This window comes from Mchenga conophoros, linkage group LG8 (assembly GCF_057382185.1).
Source record: "Mchenga conophoros isolate Kocher_MC1m ecotype Shallow Benthic linkage group LG8, M_conophoros_male_GT1.1, whole genome shotgun sequence".
Lineage (NCBI taxonomy): Eukaryota > Metazoa > Chordata > Actinopteri > Cichliformes > Cichlidae > Mchenga > Mchenga conophoros.
The window spans coordinates 27,832,333-27,852,330 of NC_140533.1; the positions used below are offsets into that span (position 1 = coordinate 27,832,333).

General features: G+C 42.5%; 2 protein-coding genes across 4 annotated transcripts in view; both read left to right on the forward strand.

Annotated features, from left to right (window-relative positions):
• The window catches only part of LOC146568964 (pre-mRNA splicing regulator USH1G-like), a 9,938-nt gene extending 3,311 nt beyond the window's left edge, over positions 1 to 6,627 (forward strand). The window contains exons 2-3 of one of the 2 annotated variants that reach the window (XM_085285399.1): positions 3,961 to 4,411; positions 5,000 to 6,627. In XM_085285399.1, coding sequence (XP_085141525.1) covers positions 3,961 to 4,411; positions 5,000 to 5,815 — 1,267 coding nt within the window. In that variant the 3' untranslated portion in view covers positions 5,816 to 6,627. The remainder of the gene's footprint in view (positions 1 to 3,960; positions 4,412 to 4,999) is intronic. The other variant, XM_085285400.1, reaches the window with a different exon arrangement.
• The window catches only part of fads6 (fatty acid desaturase 6), a 22,750-nt gene extending 3,098 nt beyond the window's left edge, over positions 1 to 19,652 (forward strand). Inside the window, exons 2-8 of one of the 2 annotated variants that reach the window (XM_085285401.1) lie at positions 9,700 to 10,010; positions 10,122 to 10,449; positions 13,345 to 13,511; positions 15,232 to 15,412; positions 15,588 to 15,775; positions 17,694 to 17,873; positions 18,065 to 19,652. In XM_085285401.1, the coding sequence (XP_085141527.1) occupies positions 10,197 to 10,449; positions 13,345 to 13,511; positions 15,232 to 15,412; positions 15,588 to 15,775; positions 17,694 to 17,873; positions 18,065 to 18,214 (1,119 nt within the window). In that variant the 5' untranslated portion in view covers positions 9,700 to 10,010; positions 10,122 to 10,196 and the 3' untranslated portion in view covers positions 18,215 to 19,652. The other variant, XM_085285402.1, reaches the window with a different exon arrangement.
• Positions 19,653 to 19,998: the final 346 nt, after the last annotated feature.

Below are 19,998 nucleotides of genomic sequence, written 5' to 3' on the forward strand. Positions count from 1 at the left end.
ATGTTTATTGGCCAGGAATACCTGAGATAGGAACATTTTTAATTCCATGTATTTCTTTATATGTAAAGACTGAGACTAGTCTTTGGAGACCAAGAGACTCTTCAGTAAATCAGACATTAGAATCAAAGAACTGAAAAGAATATCTTCTGTAGAAAGTCCAGATTTATGTTTGGTTATATTGTCTTTTGGCTTTTATTAATTTTTTTACTTTATTTTGTTGCCATTGCCATTTTACACAAATAAAGAGAAATTTGTTCACTTTATATTTACACTTGATAAATGATAATGATACTGTATTTTTTAACTTGGATCTCTCTCTGCTTTAGCACTACTTTAGTGCACTTTAGTGCTACTACTTTAGCACTTTTAGCACTACGTATTCAGTACTATGTCAAAGCCCCTTTGGAATGCGCTTCTGGTTCTTGGGCCACTGCAGGTTTGCACACGGATTTGGGCGCTTTCTTCTTTTATTCCTTACCGATCAGTCAAAGCTTAGAATGGATGAGAAGCATCTGTGAAGTGCCACGTTCAGGTCTCTCCACAGAGGTTTGTGGGATTGAAGTGTGGATATTTAGAGACTTGTCCTGGAACTGCTCCAGTGTTGTCTCATCTGTTTGCTTTGGGCTGTTGTGCAGCTGTAAGGTGAACCATCCTCTCAGTCTTAGGTCTCTGCACCCTGACATAGAGCTTTCTTCCAATGACCATCACTTCACTGGCCTTCTCTCAGTTCTTGCCAGTTTCCTGTCTCTGTTTTTGCGGATGCTGCCACTGGCTTACCTTACTGTCAGGATGGTGTTAGCAGATGAAGTGTAGAGCCTGTTGTTCAGCAGACACAGACACTGAATAGTTCAGCACAAAATGCTTTTCCTCATCCTCTCAGAGTCCTTTAAATCCTTTAAGACAAACACTAAGCAGGTTGTGATGATTTTCAGACATTGCATATGAAGAATTTAAATCAGTCGTTTAAGTAATGGTGGAAGTCAACTTGCCATTGTTGAAAAGGGCTTTTTAGAGCCGTTCTTTTTGGGCAAATGTAAATATAGTTTTGTGTTCTGGTGACCTGTAAAATGAAAATACATTTATAGACAATAAGTGCAAAAGTAAGTGCCTATGTTGCTTTAAATGAGTGCACAAGGAAGACCATCGGAGGGGCAACTGCACCACCCTCCTGGGAAGAGCTGAGGAGAACCCCAGATGTGGGGTCACCCAGCAGCCATGGTGCAGAAGCCAGCAGCCAGCCACGCCAGAACGGACCAAGCCCTTGGCCCAGAGGCCCAAGGTGCGAGGTCCCCCACCCCCGGAAGGGGCCCGGCCGAGGCACGAGCGCCAGGTCCTGCCAAGAAGCCACCGGGAATGAGACGGTACATATCTAAGGGCCCAGCCCCGGACACCGAAAACCACCAACGCACCGCCAGTTGAGGGCCTCAGTCACCGGCAGGGAGTGTGGTGAGGGGAGACAGAGATGTTCCCAGAGAGGTGGAGTTTAAGACCTGACCTGAAAAATAGACACAGACAACCAGACACACACAGACACAAACATGCATTCTCACCCTCATGCACACATATACAAATACAGGGCACTCGCCCAACGTGGAGACAAACACAGATGGACAAACACACTCTATACCCAGGGTCCAGGTTCCCTGGACCCTGTTACCCTTTTCCCTGAGGTGGAGACAAGCAGACCACCCCCCAGTCCTGCAGCAGCAGGGAGGCCCTGCATCCCAGACTGACCAGACGGCCAACTTGCCCTCCCAGCTCCCCGCTCCTATGGCGACTAGAGAAGGGGTGAAGACCCCTTACCTCCCTCTGCCCGCTCATATATGGTGTTGCTGCATGTTGTTCTCAAGTGCTTTTAAAACACAGGAAGGGCATGATGCTTTCTGCCAGAGAGCAGCTGGTGTCAGCACGCCCCAAATCCTGAACAAAGAGTCTTCTGAATGTCCATAATGATTGTCATGAGTTGTCATTGTCTGTAAAATGGGACACTTATTGTTCAGTTCCCAGTATTACTGCTGCTGTGTGAGAGCACCAATGACAAATGACACCAAGAAGACAAAACATGTTATATTAACTGCCAAAATGTGAATGGGTTCTACGTTCTGAACTAGTGGTACCTGTTTGGAGATGAAACCTGACTCTTCTTTAAGGGATTTTCCCATATGGGTGGTTTTTCTATTATGCTTTTCTGATACTTGTGACTGCTTGCTTCAAAAGACAAGCCAAGGAATATAATCTCTCCAGCATTTGCAGGCTAAACCCCTGTCCCAGTAGGACATACCCAGAACTCCTCACCCAGGAAGCATCCCTGTCAGATTCCTCAAGTGGCTCATTTTGATGAAGAGGAGTATCAGCTGTACTCTAAGCTTCTCTCAAATGACTGACCCCGTCACCCTTTATCAGTCTCTGATATTGCTGTGGAGGAATTCTGGCCCACACCTTTCACCTGTGATAGATAATTATTAAGTGAAGATGGAGACAAAAGCCGGGAGAAGGAGAAGACGTGGAGCAGCAGCAGTCAACTTTCTCAACTATGAGCTAAAACCGGCACCCTGACCTGACCTGTGCTTGTTTTCAATGTTGCTTCAGTACATTGATGTATGCAGACACTCATTTATGCACAGATCTTTTAAGGTCCTGCCACAGCATTCAGTGGGGTTAAGGTCTGGACTTTGCAGCATCTCCATTCGTTTCTTTTTTTAGTGATTCTGCTGTAACTTGCTGCTGTGCTTGGGTTGGTCTTGTTGCATGACCCGGTGTGGGTCAAGATTTAGCTGTTGGATAGATGGACTCACATTTGACTCTACAATACGTTGGTATAGATAGGAGCTAATGGCCGATTCAGGCACTGTGAGGTGCCCAGGTACAAACCAGCTCAAATCATCACCCCTCCACCATCGTGCTGACACTTGCTCATATGATGTGACTGGCTGGAGTCCACATGACTCTACCTTAGTATAGTTGTCTTTTCTGTCTAAACCTGATAAAAAACATGGTTTCAAAATGAAACTGTGCTGGTGTAACTTCAGCATTTGCTGGACTTCCTTAGACTTTGTAGCAAGGGAAAGTCTGTGTAGCAGAATTGTCTTTTCTTGTCCTTTCAGACCAAGTTAAAACATTCTCAGATAAAGTAGAAATGTGTGTTTTAAATCCTGACTTCGGGATGTGGAAACCAGTGAGGCAGTGACTGTGATGGTCCAGACATAGAGATTTCTCAGTTTTGTTATGTAATTGGTCTTTCTGGCAGGTAAATAAACACCCACATGGTTCGTCTCAGATATACGTGATTTCAAGTCCACACTCAGGGTGCAGCACCGCAGACGTGAACTGAAATCAGGGTTGGTGCCAATAAAGGTGGTGACCCTGCTGTGGTGCGTGGTAACACTGTCGCTGGGTGTCTGTGAAAAAAAGAGTCTGGGTGTGGGAGATGAATAATGCAGAGTCGCCTCTGTCATGTTTAACCTGCTGCGCTTCAATTATTGATCAGGACCCGGCCGTGTGGGAGGAGGGAAAACAGGAAGAGGAGGAGAGTTTACAGCAGATTAACACGAGTCACCGTTGCAGCAGCTGCAGGAGGTGGAGTTGTTGTTGTTGTTGCTCTACATTAGAGTTGTGCTTTTCAGATGCTTCACTAATATCTATATGACAGCTGTTTTCCAGCGAAATACTGGTACAGACTTAAATATGTGTCTTCCATATGCACAGTTACATTGGTGAATGCTCATAAAACCACCAGGTGTATGCGAGTAGTCAAACTCCTTTAAACACTTGGTTTCAGCCTATATTTTTTACGCATGGCTCTTTATGATGTCATAAAGAGGTGATATCCGTAATATGGTCATCTTTGGTGGAAATGGATGGAACCTGTTCTAGAGTGGGCACCAAATAAAGTTAGAAGCAGTCTAAGTGTGTAAACTTTGTGTATAAATTCAACATGGCGTCTCCTCTGTTGACTTCTAGAGGTGACCCGGACAAATGCGACATTTGGGGGAACACACCGCTCCACCTGGCAGCTGCCAACGGCCACCATAACTGCCTGTCCTTCCTGGTGGCTTTCGGTGCCAACGTGTGGTGTCTCGACAATGACTACCACACGCCGCTGGACATGGCTGCCACCAAGGGCCACATGGACTGCGTTCGCTACCTGGACTCCATCGCCGCCAAGCAGATTACCATCAACCCAAAGCTGGTCAGCAAGCTCAAGGATCGGGCGTTTCGCGCCGCGGAGCGCCGGATCAAAGAGTGCGCAAAGCTGCAGAAGAAACACCATGAACGCATGTCAAGGAAGTTCATGAAGGAGTCTGCGGCCTTAGACAACTTGGACGCTATTAGCTTTTCTAGCTACACCAGCAGCAGCACTCTGAGCCGCAAGTTCAACACTGTCACCTCCAACATGCCATACTCGCAGGTGGTTGGTTTTGTGTTCAAAAGCCCTGATTTAGTATTAACTTCTGCTTTACTGAGCAGGGAACATTTTAGCTAGTATTTAAAGCTCTACCTTAGATCAATAACTGTCCCTGGACTCAGTTGCAGTTGATGGTCAGCCTTTTAACCCCCAAAACCTTTTAGTCTTAGTCATTTGAAAACAATATACTTAGCTTCTCAAATGGCACTGTTAAGCTTTTTATTTTTAAAAGAAGATCTATTATCAGATCCATGTTTTCACTATTATACTCTACTAGAGTAATTTTGCGTGAATCCCAATTCCAAACAACCTTTATTTATCTTTTGCTGTGCTTTAATGCAACCCCTGTCAGAAGAAACAAAACTTTTAAAGCTAACTTTCCCCAATTGACTAGTCAATTGTAAAGACTGAGATTTCAGCGGGAGGGTGGGTGACCATAATTGACCACAGTGAGAACATACAGATACACGAGTAGTAAAAAACTTGAAAACGTTGCAAGACTTTGCCTCTGTTTGAGTTTGACATTTACAGTAATTATTTACATCATCTGAAAGACCCCTGGGTGATCCACAGTGTCTGATTTGTCCCTTTCAGGCCACCCTGCATTCGACAGCCAAGGGCAAGGCCAAGATACAGAAGAAGCTCGAGAAAAAGAAGCAGGTTGACGGTACGTTCAAGATCTACGAAGATGGCAGGAAAAGCGTGCGCTCGCTGTCTGGCCTGCAGCTAGGCAATGACGTGATGTTCCTCAAACAGGGCACCTACACCAACCCCAGAGAGCGGTCGCGGCTCAACATCCGTGATATGTTTCCCCGTGACATTGACGACGATGCTGACACCATCTCCCGAGCCATGAGTGACCCAGGCCTCCACGAGGCGGCTTATTCCGAGATCAGCGCAGACTCCGGGCGTGACTCGCTGTTCACTCGACCGGGGCTCGGGACCATGGTTTTCAGGAGGAACTATATGAGCGGAGGCATGTTTGGAATTGGGGTAGAGGAAAGCGTTGCAGGGAGTGAACCTGTGGGGAGAGCGCCTAACGTCCGACTGCGAGGAAAACTGCCTCGACACTTGCCCAGCTTCGATGAGGATAGTATTGGCAGCGCTTTGAGCCTGCAAGAAAGAAATCTGCAGGAGCTGCCCTGGGAGGAGACTGAGCTTGGGCTGGATGAGGACATGGAGCCAGAGAACAATCCTCTGGAGACTTTCCTGGCCTCTCAGAGTCTCAGTGAGTTCATGCCCATATTCAGGAGGGAGAAGATCGACTTGGAAGCTCTGTTGCTATGCTCTGATACAGACCTCACCAGTATCCACATCCCTCTAGGGCCCAGGAAAAAACTGTTGGATGCCTGTAAGAGACGTTTGGATACTCTGGATGAACCAGAGGCCATTGAAGATACTGAGCTGTGAAGCTCAGTATCGCCCATATGTCTGAAATCAGGACCACAGCTTTGTGAATTGAATGCAATTTGCTGCTCGAAATACAAAAAGCAAAAAGAAATATAGAAAATATTTAGTGCAGTATTAATAAAATGTCAGAGCTTTTAATGATAGCAGTTCTCTAAGTTGTGCATTATTTCTTTATATTTCACCCCAGATCAACCTGAGCAGAAAACAGCATTTTTATGCCTGAACAGCACCATCTAGTGGTGACTTATCATATCAATTTAAAATTTAAATCTATGGGCCTGTAAGAAATATTAGTTGGTGGCATTACACATTACAGTTATATGTAATTTTATTTTACCTAATTATTCATGTAATTGAATAAGAAGATGTATATGCAGTGATGCTGTACAGTCGGTGGAGTAATGACAATTTCACGGGAAAGCTGCGACACCTGTATGTACCTAAACCTCAACCCTAATATGTGTGTTTTTTTTATTGTACACTTTTCTTACATTTAAATGTTATTTTACCTCATGGCACATATGCAGTGGTGACTGAACAGTATATTTGTGATGTATGAATGTAGCCGCAGACGGAGTGACAAACAGTGTTGCAACAGTAAAACAATGAGGTGTCAGAGCGGTGCTAGATAACGCCGCTATCTCAGGTTACTGCAGCAGCTATTTGGTTACGCTGAAGGTCTGCTGCCGGCTGCACTCCACAGTACGACTGTGCATGAATGTACCTTTTTATGTTGGCAAAGAACTTTTTGTAATGATGCACTCACAAACGTTATTATCTTTTCGTAAAATAAAGGGGAAATTCTTATTGCATTGTGCTTGAATTTATTCAGTGTTAATGAGTTTATTATCTCAGGAACTTTTACATTATGCAGCACATATAAAACTTCTGTTAAAACAGCTGATAGAGGAAGTCTATCAGCTGGTGTCGAACCATTTCATTTCTGGTCCTCCATCTCTGCTGAAGTTTGTCATTTTGTTTCTTTATGTTGTAGCCTCGTGTCTTTTTGCAACACTAACATTTTTAAGTAATATGACTTATCATTGTGGATGCATTGAGCTACTTTCTTGCTGTTCTTTATGCATTTTTGGTTGCTTTCTATCTTTTTGTAGCCACTTTGTCTGCACTGTATATCTCTTTGTAGTCCCTCTGTCTTTCTTCATTGTAAATTTGTGTCTTTGGTAGCTGTCCAGCACCTCTTTTTAGTCACTTCCTGTCTGTAACTTTAACTGCCTGTGTTGCTTTATAGTCTTTGTGTCATTTCTTGTGGTCCTTTTATCAATTTCTCTTTTGTCTATTGTGTCTTTTATGTCTGGTTGACATCTCTTCATAGTTTTTTCTTCTGTCTCACCGTAGCTGGTTTTGCCACTTTATGATTGTTTTTTTTTGTCTCTTTGTGGTCACTTATGTGAAGGTTATTACATGAATCCTCCTGCTTGTAGCCACTTTGTCTGTCTACAGCTTTTGTCACTTTTAAGGTCCCTTTGTTGTTATTTTTCAGCATCTTGTGGCCATTTCTTGCACTCTGTAGTCATTCTGTCTCGATGTGGGGATTTTGTTGCTTTTTAGATTTTTGCGTATGGTTTTCTGTTTGGATGGGTGGTTTAGTCCATATGAAAATGACGCATCAATTTGTATCCGATTTATCTCTTTGTGATTGTTTTGTATACCATTCGTGTCATTTTGGTCTCTTGGGACTGTTTTGCGGTACTTTATTATTGTTTTCTACTAATTCAGTTGTTTTCTGTCTCTATAAAGGCCGTTTGACTGTTGTTTAACCTCTATAGCATCTGTTTGTAGTTGTTATGACTCTTTTTGAAGATATTTTATCTCCTTGTTTTAGTCTCTCAATGGATGTTGGCATCTCCATGTAGTTTTATTCTGGGTTTGTGTAGCTGTTTTTTAAAACATCTCTATGGTTGTCTTATTTCCCTGTTTATCTGCCTTTTGTACCTACACAGTGTCTAATTGTTAAAACCGCAGAGACTACCTTACTGTCTCTGCAGTTTTATTTCTTTCCTCTATGTTCATTTTCTCACTTTCTAGATTTCTTAGTTTGTTTTATTATCTCTTTGTGTTTGTATCTTTTGTAACTACCTCTCATCTCTTTGCAGTTCGTTTCTGTGTATTTTTAGTTGTTTTTTGCTGCTTGGTTGCTGTTTTTCACCTTTTTGTGGGTGTTTTCTGTCTACAGGTTCAAGGTTCAAAGTTCTTTATTTGTCACATGCATAGTTATAAAAGTATAACACACCGTGAAGTGTAGCCTGACACGCTCCTCGACATGTGCAAAAATGGGGGGGGGGGGGGGGGGGGGGGGGTAGAGGGGTAATAAAGGACAAATAAAGAACTTTGAACCTTGAACCTGTAGACAGAAAACACCCACAAAAAGGTGAAAAACAGCAACCAAGCAGAAATAAAACTGCAGAGACAGTAAGGTAGTCTCTGCGGTTATATATATATATATATATATATATATATATATATATATATATATATATATATATATATATATATATGTATATATGTATATATATATATATGTATATATATATATATATATATATGTTTATATATATATATATATATATATATGTTTATTTATATATATATATATATATATATATATATAAACATATATGTATATATATATATATATATGTTTATATATATATATATATATATAAACATATATATATATATGTTTATATATATATATATATATATAAACATATATATATATATATATATATATATATATATATATATATATATATATATATATATATATAAACATATATATATATAAAAACATATATATATATATAGTATATACATTGGGTGAATGTGCAGTAGTAGCAGCAAGCAGGTGAATTCTGTACATTAATATGAATAGACATCTGACTATTTTACAGGATAGACAATATAAACATATTTAAAATTAAAGGAATTGAAATGTACATTGTGCCTTGGTTTAGTGTCTGGAAGAGTCCTGTCTCAGTCAATTATAGATGATGTGAGAGGGCGGGTGTGTGTGTTTAGGGCACGGATGGCTTGGGGATAGAAGCTCCTCTTGAGTCTCTCTGTCCTTGCCCGGAAGATGCGGAACCTTCTACCAGATTGCAGAAGTTGGAACAGTTTGTTGCCAGGATGGGACGGGTCCTTCAGTATCTGCGCTGCTCTAGTCCGGCATCTCCTGGTGTAGGTGTCCTGAAGCGGGGGGAGAGCAATCCTGCAGCAGCGTTCTGCTGTACGGATCACTCTCTGGAGAGCTTTTTGGTCCTTCACACAGCTGTTCCCAAACCACGATGTCATGTTCTGTGTGAGGATGCTCTCCACAGCGCCTGTATAGAATAGAATATACGCGGGATTCTTCTCCTAGTTTGTCTCTCTTCTTTGAAACTGTGGCTCTTTTGTTTCTCTTAAGCCAGAAAAATGCAATATTTTGCATCCCTAGACAGTCCTTTGGATGTGGACCTTTAAAAATGTGTCCTTCTCTGGTGTTAATGGATAAAAAGCCCGACTCTGATAAGTGCTTGAGTAAAACCAACAAGCCGAGGCTGTGGGAGGATGTGTGTGAAGCTGTCAGGCGGCCTGGTGCTCTTCTGTTCCTCTCTCTTAAAAATTACTCACTCTGTATCTTTTAAAGAGCACACTGCAGTCAGCGTGGCCTCTCTCCAGAGGACAAAGAGGCGCTGACACCAGATATATGTATATAACTCACTACTGACTACTCTCACCTTTACCAACACTTAAACTAGCCAAGGAAATTTTCGCACATCAGCATCTTCTCCTTTTCATTCTGAACATTCGCCCCCTCTCTGCTGTGGAGAAACAACTGAACGGCCCCTGTTAATCAGCCCTCCTTTCTCACTCTGCTTTCCCAGGACATTTGCCAAGGTTACGGGGATAGGAGGGGAGGAGGGAAAGGAGCTAACACAAAGAGAGAGAGGAACAGAGCAGGGGGTGAGCGACATGCAGAATATATGAGAAACCAGAGATGAGCAAGAGTTGACTGTGAGGTAAGCAGCCGCAGCAGTTTTGAGTTGCTGCGCGTGTGAGGAGGATTTTTGGATCCATCCCATCGCAGGCCAACCTTACATCTTTGGGCAGTGGGACAAGAAATTCCTCTGCTGCTGGACTGCCCAAGGAGTCAGCTGACAGGGTGGAACAAGAAGAAAGGAATGAGGAGGAGGAGGTAGGAAAGGAGGGTCCGCAATGCTCTTGAAGCAGCAGGAAGGGGGCTGGGCTTCTCTGACAATACACACTGTTGAAATGCTAACTTTGACCTGTGTACTGTGTGCTCAAGCTGCAGGGTTTATCAGCAGCCGCTCACAGGAGGACACAACCTGCATGGTGACTTTACTCTAGGCCAGTGATCAGGATGCAGAGCGTACAAGATGAGCGGAGGGATGAGAGGGAAAGAGGAGGAGGAAGAGGTGATGAAGAGATGTTAATCAAGACGAGAGGGGACCCAAAGATTAAGAATGGAGGCGCAGGAGCTGAAGAGGTGGAGGAGTCTCTCATGATGGAGCTGACGAGGCTGGTTCAGAAGGTGGTGAAGGAGAGCAGCTGGTGGGAGAGGAGGGGGGTCGATTGCAGTATCCTGGCAGCAGCGTTCCTCTGTCTGCCACCTGGTGAGGCACAACGTCATAGATGTGATTGCACCTGCATAGATGAGTTATTGTTTTGGAGGGTTTTATCATTTAAGAGACAATTATTTGTGTCAGTTTGTGTTTCTGTAATCGACTCAACCAGAAGCTCAAAGCCTGGGAGGCCTCTCTTACTGCAAACTTAGTAAATAAAAGATGGCCATAGCAGCTGTGATGTCACCGACTGGTTTGTAAAGTTTCACATTAAACCCTCAAATTGGGCAGTTTAGCTATGCTGGAATTTGTTTGTTTGTTTGTTTTAGAGAGCAGAAGTGCTAAGTTTTCATTTTACCTGGTTAGCAAAGTGCGCTCACACAGACAGAGATACAGAGATAGTATTTTAACACACAATTAAAATACTATAAGTTTGCTCACCCAACCTCAAGGGAAGAATTTTTGACTTTCTCTTATGGCTTGCTCTCTGACAATGCAAGGCGTAACATTAGCCGTGTATAGTAATTGTACTGAAAATGCTCCAAAAGGAACCAATAGAACAAACAAAGTAGCTTAGAGGTTCTATTTTTTGACTTTAATGAGAGGGGGTGGAGCCTAGCAGACAGCTAGCAGCTACATTCACCTGTACGGGGATGTAGGCCTGCTACAAACTTAGTGTAAACAAAAACACGTAACTTTTTTATAGATCAGCCTGTTGAACATTTTAACTGTGGGGCGTTTGTGGAGCCGGCCTCAAGTGGACATTACAGGTACTGCAGTTTTGGGGACACTTCTGTGTTGCTTTAACATTTTAGTCCTGGACGTTGCTGCTTGTGTTTTACTTGGTTAACTTTTTTTTGACAACTTCCCTAAACAATGCTGGCTCTGAGGACCAAATCTGGTGTTTTGCAGTCTTCCTGCTTTCAAGTCTGCGATAAACATCGGATAAAGTTTTTGAAGCTTTACCTAAAAATTCATCTGTCATATTTTGACATAAAGAAGGAAAAAACAGACTAGATAAATTTTAATAATAGTGGGAAATGATTCCTCCAAAGTTGGGAGAACAGTGCACCATCATAATAATAAAGTTCAGGTGTTTTGCTTAATTTTGTCTGTTTGAAAGTCATAGTTTTGAAAAGACTGGTCATAAAATAGCAGCAAACAGACGTAAATCACAAAAGTCACAGTGATATCATGATGACTCAATATTTACAACTAAAACTGTCTCATTAGTTAATTTTTTATTTTCCAGAAATACACAGCGTAGCGTTTTCTCACCGTCACCACTCAGTCTGGCTTTGCACATTCATGGAGTCTCATTTTATGTGGGTCACTGGTGGTCAGCTACTGACCTCATTTTGGACTGCTGTCTATTGTGACTCACGTCACTTGATCATTGGATCTGACAGCTTTAAGGTTCAGGCTTGATTCCAGACTCTTAGACGTAGCAGTAATTACCACGGATTAGTTCTGCAGCAGCAGCAGCAGGTCTTTGTAACTGCTTTTTTGTGAGTTTTACCTAAAATATAAATCATGGCCAGTATAATTCATATGTCGAAATGATTCAGAAGTAGATGTAGTTGCAGAATGAGGCGGACGGGTTTTCTGTCACTGTGTAGCACCGAGCTCGTGACTTATCACCTCGAAATAGGCTGCTTTGAAATAGGAGGTGCGTCATATTAGCAGTTTTACTGGGTTAAAAAGGGAATGTGTCACCTAAACTCTGCTGTCAAAGGCAGCCAGAGAAGTATCAGCAGCTACAATGTCTCATGTGTCTAATTAGATGTAATCCATCCATGCTGTTAACATTTGTGACAAAAACAGAACTGACTTTGATTAGTGGATTTAAAGCTTCGTCTCATGTTCATCATCAGCCTGCTTCTACTGTATGCAGACACTAAACTATAGTAAACAGTACACAGTGACAGTGGAAGGAAGCCAGTGTGGTAACAGTGTCCGCCTCCAGACTGTTATCCTTTCACCTGAGCTTCCTGCCCATCATGCTGGCTTCACATTACATAGTTTGACTCATGGTAAATGTAAGCATTTATTCTGATTGCTTTTCATTTCCAGTTCTTGCAAAGGTTTACTCTGATCATGTGACTCATCACTTGAGCCTTGACAGAGCAGGGAATAGTGAGCATGTTCTATTTAAAAAGGGTCTCAGGTGCTCTGCCAGCAAAGAAGGTATAAATTAGAATGTAATCTAACAGGCAGGTATCAAATTTATGTTTTAGTGATTCGACTCTGAGGGAGCTGGATCAGCAAGTGGGGGAATAGGTGGAGAGCAGGCAGGCAGGTGGAGTCCTGGTAAGCAGTTCCTCTGATTGCTGAGGTGGTGCAAAAAGGTAGACAAACAGGGTTCGGATGAAGTTTCCAAGTGAACCACAAAACACAGATTTTACAAAGGCGGCCTGAATGTCACTACGCAGACAGAGATGGTGCTGTGACACCGCCTGTCCTTGATATACTCCTGATGACTTCACTGCAAACAGGTGCAGCAGGGACTCACACCCAGAGGCTCTGCCCCAGGGTGGAAAAACCCAACAAAGCCAGGCCGTCAACCCCACCTGAGAATAATGAAACCCAAACCAGTCATGCTGAACCGTAACAGGCAGCAAGGAAAATTTTAGAATCACAATTTATTATTGGTTACCTGTCCTGCTTTATTCAACAATGAAAACACAAAAGTAAATCTTTAAATAGTCGTCTGATGTCTTCCTGTTCATGGTGGCTATGAGAATGTTTGCTCACTGCAAACACTTATTGGCACTGAGCCTCAGCTGTCTGCTATCAAAGGCTGAAAGAATGTGTGTGAGCGATAACAGTAGATGTATACAGTCAATGCAGCAGTAATGCAGTGTGTGTCCTGCTGCCAGTCTAAGGTTAAAGAGTCAGCATCTTTAGGATCTGTAGCATCTTTATTCCCTGCGTTCTGTCTTGCAGCCTTCCTGCTGCTGGGCTCCTCGAGGCTTCTGGGGTTTTCTGCGGGTGTCCTGCTGATGGGCGTGGCTCACGCTGTCATCACCGTCAAGGGGACACATCTGGCGAGCCATGGGGCGCTGAGCGAGTCGCAGGCCTGGGGAAGGTTCTGGGCCGTCTTTTTCATCGAGGTGAGATGTGCAGAAATAGACTTGAAAGGCTGTCATTAAGTACCTGCGGGCAAAGCTTCTGTATTCTCACACGCAGCTCTGTAGCTGTGTGCTTAGAGCAGCAGTTGGACATTTTGGGACATTTGTTTTTTCCCTGCTGAGGGTCATTATCATGAATATGAAGCTACAGCTGCTGTCTTGTACTGCACCGGGCTCCCAGTATAAGATAATGGATTATTTTAAATTGTGAATCATGCAAATCTACTCTAGTAGAATCTAAGAACAAATACAGTTGTGGGAAATAATGAATTTACAACAACCAAAGATCCATAAAAACATGTTTTTAATTGATTTGCATGTCATCGAACGACGCAAGTATTTGATCTCAGAGCAAAACATGACTTAGTACTTGGTGAAGACACCTTTGTTGATGCTGGTCACCAGGTTTGTGCACATCTCAGGAGGGATTTTAGCCCACTGATGTGGGCTAAATGAAACTGTGTGAATCCCTCTTGGCTGCCGCCTGTCATCTTGAAGCTTCAGCTCCCTCTGCAGATCCCTCTCTACCCTTAGCAGAAAAACAGCCCTAAAGCATAATGTTTCCACCTGATCCAACACATTTCTCATGATCATCCTCACCCCATGAGCAGCAACTGTTACCTCCTCACCAAGCTTCTTGCTGATGGTCTTGTCGGCCATTGCACCCTTGTCCAGCTCTACAATCTTGTCTGTCTCTCTATTAAACATGAAACTACCATAAGAACTAGAGACTCTTCATCTCTTGATAAGTGAAATTCAGAAGTAGATCAAATAATAATTTCTCATACTGTATGTAGAGCTAGAAATGAGAAGAAAACATCACCACTTAATTTCTAAGTGATTGTATTATTCCAAGAAACTATGTAACAGTAAATAGTTGCATCATTTTAAATGGATACAGCTCTGAATCACACCCTCCTCATTTGGTGATTTGCTCACAGTTTCATCAGATTAGGATTTCATGACTCTGTTTTTCCAGGACTTTTATGGCTGGATGAATGTAACGATATACACACTGAGCTGATAGCAGCGCTCTGATTTCACCAGAGCTGCCAAAACCTTCATGTATATGCTGTTCATTCTGAAGAGCCTCTGTGAAATTCATTAAAAAACGCAAATGGTTTTCTTTACACATTTTAAAAACATTGAACATAAATGGTTCACTAATCTTTGCAGTGCGTTGTTTCAGCCTCTGAGTGCCTATGCAGCAGTGTCCCGCCAATATCCTCCCCGTCTGGTGTGTATTTCAGTGCACTCTTCATCTCCACATGGACACAGACCTTGTTTTATTTAGGATTTAGCGGGTTAGCCATCACTGATCGCAGGAAACACCACAGGTGTAATTAAATAAGCAACAGACTGACAAAATATTCCAATTTTTCTTAACAATATTGGAGCACAAATGTCTTGGACCTCCTGTGTTAGGCACACAAAGCATGTTTATTCCTTCAACCCCAAAGGTTACAACCTGCTATAAACAGCAATGTCTGCAAGAGTGAATGAAGCAATGCGCATTATAAGTGATATGATTAAGAAGCTTTAATGACCTTTGGTTGATTATTAATTGCTAAGAATATCCAAATCTCTTCTGACCATTGTCCTTTCCAGCTGTTAGCGGAGCTTGATAATGTTCATTGACTGTTTCATGTGCTCCATCATTGCTGGTTTATTGAACACCTCCACTTGTTCTTCATCCCCTCAGATCTGTGGCTCATTCTCGGCACGAGCCGGGATTCAGGGCCACATTAAGATGCATCACGCTCACACTAATGTCATTGGACTGGGTGACTCCAGCGTGTGGAAGGTGCCCTTCCTACCTCGCATCATCTACCTGTTCATAGCCCCCCTGGCCGTGCCAATCATCACTCCGCTTGTTGCGCTCGGTAAGAGGAGCCAGAGGACCAAAGATGAGCCGTGTTTGCTTCAAGGTTAAATGTGAAACTCAGCATAAAGTTGAGACACTTTTTAAACCTTGTGATCCTCCTCGAGTCTCTGTCTTACTTGTCTGTGTCACTGCAGTGCGAGTTTACTCTCATGCACACTCTCATGGTTTTGCAGCTCAGCTCAAAGGACAATCTTTGGCCCACATCCTTAGGACCATCCTGATGGTAACCCTGGGCCTGTATTCACAGTACTGGCTGCTCATCAATGTCTCCGGGTTCACGTCGCCTTACGGAGCATTGCTGTGTATGCTCGTGTGCAGGGCGATGTTCTCTGTGCCGTATATCCACGTCAACATCTTCCAGGTGAGAACACGGTATCTGTAGCTGAGAATTCAGCCTGCTGACACCTATAAGACACAGTTACAGTGAATTTTGTTTGTGACGTCTTGTATTTCATATTCAGCTCAAAATGATGTCATTTTGTAGCTAAAATATTCAGATAGCTGTGAAGCTCTGATGTATGTAGTTTTAATTGGATTATGTTGGTGTCCAATTAGTTTCCAACTAGTTTTATATAAAATTTTCATGTCTTTGAACAGTGAGAGAGCAGTAAGATGACAGATATTAAAATAAGCGCCAAGCTTTTAATGATCCTCCTTCTGAATATCAAGATCAGTAAAAATGACTCAAAGTGGCTGACTGGGACCATAATCTCATCAAGAAAATGTCTAAGCGATTTCCCCCTGCAGGAAAAAAGTGTATTCCTCATCTGGGTGTCAAGAATGCCCTTGTGACTGCTTTCACAGCATATTGCTGTGCTGATCATTTGAATTGAAGTGACACTCTGCCAGTAATCTCTGTGCCGTAGCTAAACTGTGAGAACAACCTAAAAATGCAGGTTTTCCTTCAAAGTAAAAGTTGTGCCTTTTGAAACGGTTCACTGAGGTGCAGCTTTTACTTTTTCAAGATTTGCCACCACTGGAATACCAGCAATACCACTTCATCCAGCAACAACCAGCCTCCAGGAACTGCTGCCACACAAACGATGACCCTGTCGTGCCCAATATGTAGTAAAACTCTTGAAAAATGTGCGTTTGAGAAACCTCGCTAGTGTCAAATATTGCTGCCTAGTGGTCATTAAAAAGAAAGCACACACGTCTGTTACCCAGGTTTTGTTAATGGCATTTCAGATGTTCCTACTTCCAGTTAGATTCTGGATTTGTAACATAACTGATAGAAGCACTAGATCCAAAATAAAACAAGAATTATGCTTTATTTTAATTTTATTTTTTTAAATAGTGTTTTTAAATGGCCACATCTTAGAGAACTTTAGATGATTATGAATAGATACATGTATCTCATCAGTATCCATTAATCGCCACACCACATACCTTTATACTCTTTGGTCTTGAATTGGGGAAAACATAAGTAATTTATGCACATGTATTCGTCACTTCTCACAGATTTATGTGCTCGGTTCATGTGAAATGATCATAAGGGTGTTTTTTGTAACAGGGTCTTTTGAGGAGCTTGAATGCAGCATTGTGTTCTCAGAGCAGGCAGTGAACTAAAGGGATAAAAAGAAACAATTCATGCATGATTTTCCCAGATGGATGCCTGCAGGTCATTGTGTATTGTTCGGATCAAAGCGTGTGAAGGTGGATTAGAAAACACAGGTTCTTGAAGAGAAGTCAGCAGTGTACCAGTGGAAAGTGTTTGTTCTTGCTGGGGGGTTCGGATCAAAAATCTGTCCTCCCAGCTCTCCTGGGGTTTTGCTGGCCGACGTCCAACACTAACCTCCACCCCACCCCCACCCTGCTGAACTCCATGATCTCTGTCTGACGATAATCTTTGAGACTACACAGAAATTACACTAAACACTTTGTGTTGTAATACAAAGAATCTGAGCTTAATTTAAATATCTTTTAGTGTTCCCTAACCATCACACCCCTGCCAGCAGTCTGAAATGCTGGTAGGGTCGTGTGCATGGATCGACGCTTTGTGTTGTTCGTACCAAATTCGAGCCCTAAATATCGCAGCAGAAATCGAGACTCATGAGACCAGTGTTGGGAAGCTTGTGTGAATTGCAGCTTCAGTTTCCTGTTCTTAGCTGACATGTCTCCGTGCCTAAATTTCAATTCAATTACAATTCCAGGTCTTTTATTACTGACGAAAAAGAACTTTGGATTGACCCGTAGTTAAACAGGTGTACCTATTAACATGGCTGGCAAGAGTACAATAGGCCACATAACTTGTGATGCCAAACTGTTTCTAATTGCAGCATATCGGTCTGCCGATGTTTTCTCCAACTCGTCGACCAAAGAGGATTCACCAGATGACCCACGGAGTCCTGAACCTGCCGCGAAACCCTCTGCTGGACCGGATCTTTGGACACTCGCTAATCAACTGTCACGTGGAGCACCATCTCTTCCCCTTTCTGTCAGACAACATGTGTTTAAAGGTGGGACATCACAGATGAATATATTTACCTGCTTGTTGCAGAACTGTTGGATTCTTCTGCAGAGCAAAGGGCACAAACAAAACGAGAGCACACAGTTTAAAAAGTGACCATCACAGAACTTTGGATAATTATTAAATTGCTAAATGTATTTACGTATTTCCCACTATGGTTACTTTGTTCCTCTTGTGCAGGTGAAACCTGTTGTGTCCAAATACCTGACTGAAAAGCAGCTGCCATATCAGGAGGACACCTACTCGTCCCGCCTGCACCTGTTCTTCCACAAATACCAGGAACTGATGGTGTTTGCCCCACCCATCACAGAGCTGGTGGGGGTGCAGTGACAGAGGGAGGGCGAGCAGAAGAAAAAACCTGTTCGGACTAATGACCTCAGCCGCTCAAAAGCACAAGTATTTCTGCTGCCGCAGTTTGAACCTCTAACACACGGAATAGGACCTGAATCGATGCGCAGTTTCTAATCTTAGGAAATTAACCCCACGTCTTAACGATCATATCAACTGAATGAATATCCTACACCTTTAGAGCTCATTTAACACAAAGAAGAATCAAACACTGGCCTGACTGTAGACACTGGGAGCTGAATTAAACAAAGCTGTGCAGCTGACCTGGGGCCTGCCTCATGAACAAATACAACAAAGTGAGCATTGTGTGAAGAAATTGTAGAGTCCTGCTTTGAAAATCTGAGACAACCCGAGCACTTTGGCTAGAAATAACCCCAAAATAAGAATGTTTCCAAAAGTAGAATAGAGGACAATACTACTTTTGGGAACATCAATGGAGGGGTGACGACCATTTGTGTTTTTAAAAAAAGATGTGACAAGAAATAACATAAAATGTTTAAACTGAGGTTTAATCTGCACCACATTTACTCTAATATTTAGGCTATTTAACCAAGTGTGCAGCTCCTTGCTGTAAAAGAGACCCCAAGGGGAGCAGAAGCAAAAAAAAAGTCATGAAAATACAACCAGTTTAATAAAACCACAAAAAACTGATGACCACGTACTCAGGGTGGAGGTGTGGTCTGATACTGTGGGAAATGTCTTTGTGTGCAACAGGATGACAGAGTCAGAACGAAATCATTGACAGATTACTGCAAACATCTCTTATCTCTTAGTACTTTCACTGGTACACTTCTGTTAGGTGTAAAGGAGACAGGTGTAATTACGTTGCATTTGGGTGCAGTGGCCTCGGACAAATAAATCAAGACTTTTTGTCAAATCTGTAAAGAGCGTTCAGCAGAAACTGTTGAATAAGTTTCTTTTTACCTACAGGACATCAGTGAATTCAACCCAGGCTGTTCAGAAATGGTGCTTAAACCCGTAAAGTTTTGCTCACAGAGCACTTGACCCGACACTGCAGGGAAATCTGAACTTGATAAGCTAACTTAGCCAGGGGAGGAATTCATTCATAATAATCTGCATCATGAGGCAGGCCTCTGATCTCATCCACTGACCGATGGCAGAAGTAATGACAATGATTATTTTTGGTTTTTCTTTTTTTTAAAAAAAAAAGCATCTGTAGCTCCTGGACTTGAGGTCAGGGATGTAATTGTGTGTGTGTGCGTGCGTGTGCGTGTGTTTCACATAATAAATTCTAACATGAAGTTACTGAAATAAAAATCATGCTATTGCTTTTTATTCCTGTAAACGAATGAGCTGCCTGTCACCCCTGCTGTCGCTCTCCTGTTTAACACTTGGGCTGTAAATGGGGTGAAAATGTGACTTAAAAATGGACGAATAAAGGCTTTGTTTCATACTCTGACACAGAGAATACCTTAAGCAACTGTTTGAGACACTTAAAGTGTAGCAGAAGCAATCAGCCAGCCCAATATTCAGTTTTAGTAAACTCTTAAAAAAATGTGCATTTATTCAGAGATACTCTGGAACATGTTTTATTTCTGCGCTTTGATTATAAGGTAAGCATTTGCAGGTAACTGAAAAGGATTTTATTCAAAGCAGCGTTCGGGAAAACCCGGAACTTTATGACTGCTAACAGAGATGTGGGACATCCCAGAGTGCTGCCCCTCAGAAGAGAAGCTGATACATGAGTACACAGAACAACAGAAATCCATTAGTGCAATAAATAAAACATTATCTGTCGAAGAAGG